The 5,579-nt window shown below is 36.9% G+C and overlaps 1 protein-coding gene across 2 annotated transcripts; it reads right to left on the reverse strand.

Annotated features, from left to right (window-relative positions):
- Window positions 1-291: 291 nt before the first annotated feature.
- On the reverse strand, window positions 292-1,903 carry LOC118931201 (olfactory receptor 7G3-like). 2 transcript variants are annotated; one of them, XM_057490242.1, is made up of 2 exons: window positions 1,885-1,903; window positions 292-1,205 (listed from the first exon to the last, which is right to left on the reverse strand). In XM_057490242.1, exons 1-2 carry the CDS (start codon window positions 1,901-1,903, stop codon window positions 292-294), a joined length of 933 nt encoding a protein of 310 aa, XP_057346225.1. The 2 variants fall into 2 exon arrangements, with proteins under 2 accessions (XP_057346225.1, XP_036779318.2); XM_036923423.2 differs by lacking the exon at window positions 1,885-1,903 and having other exon boundaries at window positions 292-1,227.
- Between the last annotated feature and the right edge of the window lie 3,676 nt (window positions 1,904-5,579).

A 5,579-nucleotide genomic window follows, 5' to 3' on the forward strand; every position in this document is an offset into this window, starting at 1 on the left:
GGCATGCATCCCCATGAACACAGATGAAGGATCTCAAAAGCATAGATAAATATACCAATTTTACAGGTAAGGAAACTGAACTCAAGTGTTGAAATAAATTGTTAAAGGCCCTGTAGATATGGATCAACAGAGATAGGATTTAAACTCAGCTGGTATGGTTTCAAAATTCTCACCCCTCACCATTTGATCTCTGGAATTGTGAATTCAAAGAAATTGGTCAGGTTTTTTGGATCACTTATTATTTATTTCTGTCATATTTCAGCAGTAGAAGCTCAGAGCATTTGGGGCAAATCAATGGAAAGATATTCTGGACATGAGTTTCCTCAAAGCCCCCATCATGTCCTTGTTCCTTAGACTGTAGATGAATGGGTTCATCATTGGGGTAAACACTGTGTACATTACTGATATAATTGCACTCTTTCTAGAGGAGTGAGTAGCTGAAGAACTAAGGTATACCCCAAAACCTGTCCCATAGAACAAAGAAACAACTAATAAGTGTGACCCACAGATGGAAAATGCCTTATACCTTCCACCACCTGATTGGATTTTCAAGATGGAGAAGACAATTCGAGTGTAAGAGAAAATGATTCCTGAGAGGGGAACAACACCCCCAAGGCTGGTCACTATATACACCAGGATGTTATTGATGAGAATATCAGAGCAGGCAAGTTTGAGAACATGAGCAAGTTCACAGAAAAATTGGGGAATTTCTGGTTCTGTACAGAAAGACAGCCTCAGGACCATCAACGTGTGGAGCAGGGCATCCAAAACACTAATAAGGAGGGATATCAGAACCAGAAGCCCACAGATTTTGGGGTGCATGATGACATTGTACCTGAGTGGGTGGCAGATGGCCACAAAGCGATCAAAGGCCATCATCATCAGAATTTCATTCTCCAGTCCAACAAAAGTCAGGACAAAGCATATCTGTGTGAGGCAGCCTGTGTAGCTGATGGATTTGTTCTGGGTCTTGATGTTCACCAGCATCTTTGGGGTGGTGGTGGAGGTGAAGCAGATGTCCACAAAGGACAGGTTGCAGAGGAAGAAGTACATGGGTGTGTGGAGGTGGGAGTCAGAACTGATGGCCAGGATAATCAGCAGGTTCCCCAGGATGGTGACCAGGTACATGAACAGGAACAGTCCAAAGAGGAGGGGCTGCATTTCTGGATCATTGCTGAATCCCAGAAGGAGGAATTCTGTAGCAACTGAGATGTTTTCCAATGTCATGTTGTTGATGAGTCTGAGAGAAAAGATGGACATGATAAGAAAACAAGACCAGAGAAACTTCCTTAAACTTACCTGTATTTTAAAACTAACTCAGATGCAGACTGTGTCTGCTTCTTCCCTGACTCCCTTCTCCCTGCCTCTTCTTTTCTTGCTTTGTTTTCCCTTCAAACTTCCAAACACACTATCCCCTGTCTCAAGTTCTAATTTTCCATCTATCCTGTGTCAAGAAGGGGTACTTGGAAAAAAAGAGGAAGGAAACATTGACCTCTCTCTTAAGATGCCTCCAAGAAAATAATTATTCCACGATAATGTTACTGAGTCTGTATTCTGGAATACAGTTTGGGACATACAGCCCATAGGCAAAACCCTGCCTACTGCTTATTTTTATGAATAAAGGTTTATGTGAGGACAGCCAATCACTTATGTATTGTCCATGACTGGTTTTGTGCTATAACACTCAAGTTGAGTACATGTGACAGAGGCAATATGACCCACAAAACCTAAAATGTTTGCTTTTTTGCTCTTTACAAAAATAAATCTGCCTGTCTATAGTCTAGAAGCCTGATTAGATTTATCTCATTTTTGGCAAGCATCCTTAAATACTTTCACAAGAAAACATATACTGTCTGTCTGTCTGTCTGTGTTACTGCTTATAACAACTATTGCCTGGTTCCATTCATGCATGAGGAGTTACAAAATGCTGAAGTTCTAATTAATTTTTTCTTCTCAATTACCTGAAACACTCCCATAAAGAGGAACTTCTGCTAATCAAATAGGTGGTCACACTGAGGTTGAGTTTTTATGAGAAAGGCAGAAGACATCTTGATTCCTGTATTCATCATTTTTTTGAAATAATACTTTGGATTTCAGCATTATCCAAAAATGAACACTGTCATCACAAAATTCTGGATTTGAAATGCATTTGATCGATTTCAATTCATTGTAGTTATCATTCACATTGATTCTCAGTTCGCCCCATTTGGCCAGCCAATGCTTCCTTAACTTGACTCCTGAGTTCTGAAATGAACCTAGAAGTCTCCTATCTCCCTTAACTCTGGCATGAAAGATGTTTTATGACCAGCAATGCTTTTAACATCTTCAGCTTACATTCTCTTAATGTGCATTTGCTAAAACCAAAACTGTGTATAACTTCAGGACTTGAAGTCATATTAAGACAATGCTTCCAGGTCAAATGGAAGCTTGTATGAACCTGCCATGAGTCAGACATGTGTGCATATGTAATTGATTTTAACAGACACTGGGAAAGGTTCTGTTCTACAGAGTCCCTCAGGGATCCAGGCTGATGGAGCCCCACAGTCCTGTAATTGTTCCATTCGGAGCATGTGGTCTTACTGGTCATGAATGTGATGGATTTAAATTGTGTCCACAAATTCTTGGATACCTTCTCTTAATGAAAGAGAAAGATAAATATGTCTTTATTTTTTGAAGGCTAAAACATCCCTCTCTGAAGCTTCTTTGTTTCTACAACAGGAAGTCAAGAGAGAGTGATAGAAACGAGGTCTTAAGCAAATTTTTTAAAATAATTTTTAACTATGTCATCCTCGGAAACTTAGAAAGTATCTCTTTATTATCCAACTGAAATCTAGGCCACTGAACAATCAAGTCCAGAGAATGGCTGCTAGAAAAATAAAAGCAAACAGAAGCAAACATATCTGAAGAATACTACTTTCAGGGTAATGTGACTTAAAATAATAAATGCAAAAGGGTTGGCATAGTACACACAAATAGTAAAACTTCATTACTTTTTGTTCACCTTTACATTTGGGAGAGAAAAATAAGACACTCCATCTTAGAAGTTCCTCAACTCTTCTTCACTGGTAATTTCTAAAATAAACACACATGGTCTTTTCTGCTTAACAATAATTGACCACATGAATGGAAGATTTAAAAAAGGAGAAGAGAGAAGAAAGGAAGGGGAATAATTAATTGCAAAAATATTCATCTGTTAATGGAAGCCCTTTGTTAGTCTTTGCAACTGGAGTAATGATCTAGATTGATCTTTATGCCCTTGTTTGTTTCCTTCATACATACACTTTGGTGCCTTTCTCTCCCATCATTTGTCATTTCTTATTACAATTTCTGAGAGTGAAAATTAATCCATCTTCATTTGGCAGCATAGATCTCTCCCTCTATTTTAATTTGTCTTAAATAAAGACAAATTATTTTTTAATAAATAAAGCAATGTAGATCTGGAAGCCCCAAACTCTTCCTGCATGTCTTTCAGTTATATCATAGATAATATAAAAAAGATATTGTTTCCTTAAGAGTGCTCATCACAAGAAAAATTTTTTAACTATGTGGCACTGATGATTATTAATGAAATTTAATCTGATCATCATTTCCAATATATATATTTATCAAATCATTTGTGGCACACTTAAAACTAGTAAGATGATGTATGTCAGTAGTATCTCAATTAAAAAAGATAAAAAGTCAGGAACAAAGAAAGATAGGATGAAAGACAGACAGACTAATAGGTAGAAAGACAGACAGGAGGAAGAAAGAAAGGAAGGGGGGAAAGAAAATATGTTAAGAGTATAGATCAGACCCTTCCTATTTGAGCCACTTCAGTCCCTGGTTCAGGTGAGGAGCGCTTTGTGGACTAACTCAGCACCAGCTACAGACCTCTTCTACACCCTCTGACTTATCCAGATTCCTGAGAAATTGATCCTGGATCCCCCACAAGAGGTAGTAAAGGATTAGCATATGCTCAAAGGAATTTCTGTAATGGTATCTCAGTCAAACATAGAATCACAACACTTGAGCAGTTGAATGGTATGGTGAACCCACATAATCCAAGCCTTTTGCTTCACAAATTGAGAACCTGAGCAGACAGCTGGCTCTTTTCCTGGAGGAAGACAAGTCATCATAAAAACAGCACCCATTTAGACATAAGGCTTGAACCCAGATGCTGTTTTGTTCCATCACAAATCCCCCAATGGTGACATGGCTCTGTGACATGGGAAGATCCCTGAATATATGAACATATTGTTTTCTCAATTTTATAATGGGGACTATTTTTTTTAAATGTACAGCAGTGTTGTATGGATGAGGAATTAATAGATAAACAGTATAATGCAATGTTCAGTATGTGGGGTGTTGCAACAAATTTCCCTTTATTTTTCTTTTAGCTGTAAGCAAGTCTTGATGCCTTGTCCCAAGAATTATGTCTCTGGGCTACGAAGGGAGGGATGTGTTCAAATTCCATCTGGGGGACTCTTCTATAATGAAGAGGAGGAAGGGAATAACCTAAATAAACATCAGTATAGGAATAGATCACAAGTTATGGCATATCCGTGCTATACCATGCTATTTTAATATACCTTAACTCTTGTAATACTATTGCATCATCTTTAACTTTTAAAATGTGCACCACATAAGCTTAAAATATTCAAAATTCAAATATTTACATTTGTCCTGGAAGCATAAACTGAAATATTATTACAGGAAAACAATTTATACAATAATAGTATAGCATAGTAAGATGTATGTAAATATAAATAGTCCTTAAAATAATTAACTTCTGCTTATTTTTAGATTTTAGGTTATATGTCAAGCATCCCAGAAAGCATGCAATGACAAAGAGAGGCTTAAATCCACCAGTAGGTGCTCTTTTATTTCCATTTTTTAATAAATAAGACAATGCAGATCTTGAAGCCCCAGCCTCTTCCTGCACATCTCAATACTTTCCTTTCCTCCCTAGCAGTAGCCATGACCCAGACCTTCACATGTATCATTCTCCTGGATTATTTTATATGATTCATGGTGTATCCATAAACATCCTATGCTATGTAAGGTACTAAATCATACGTTCATATTTATTAGGTATGTTACCATATTTTATATTCAATTCAACAACTTGTTTTGGACTTAACACACTGTCTCCTATTTTTATCAATATAGGCACAAGCAGGTCTGGTTTATTAATTCTTAGATATAGTCTCATATCAATGGGATTTGGGTTTGTCAAGGATTATTTTTCTATATCTCAGAAGTATTTATGGAGACATATTCACACATACTGATACTAAGTGTGGTGAATGCCTACCAACTTCCACAGAGTGGTGGAAGTATTTATAATAAACAATAAAGATTTGTCCAGAATGATATACAGTTATCCTTGTCTGAAGACAAAGGAAGGCTTTTCTCTATGGAATTCAGATGTCTAAGATTCAGTTTAAAATAATACTAAGGACTTCCTATATAATGATTCACTATTTTAAAAAGGTGTCTGAAGCTAATATGGAAAAAGAGCAACATTAATTCTGGAAGATGATTCCATTGTTGTTTATTTTACTGTGTACAGTGTTGTTCTGATGGCATAAGATATT

The sequence above is a fragment of the Manis pentadactyla genome, chromosome 12 (genome assembly GCF_030020395.1).
Source record: "Manis pentadactyla isolate mManPen7 chromosome 12, mManPen7.hap1, whole genome shotgun sequence".
NCBI classification, from domain to species: Eukaryota; Metazoa; Chordata; class Mammalia; order Pholidota; family Manidae; genus Manis; species Manis pentadactyla.

What these genes read in the sequence shown, in the direction of transcription:
- LOC118931201 (XM_036923423.2), bottom strand. Translation starts at nt 1,227, where the DNA reads ATGACATTGGAAAACATCTCAGTTGCTACAGAATTCCTCCTTCTGGGA.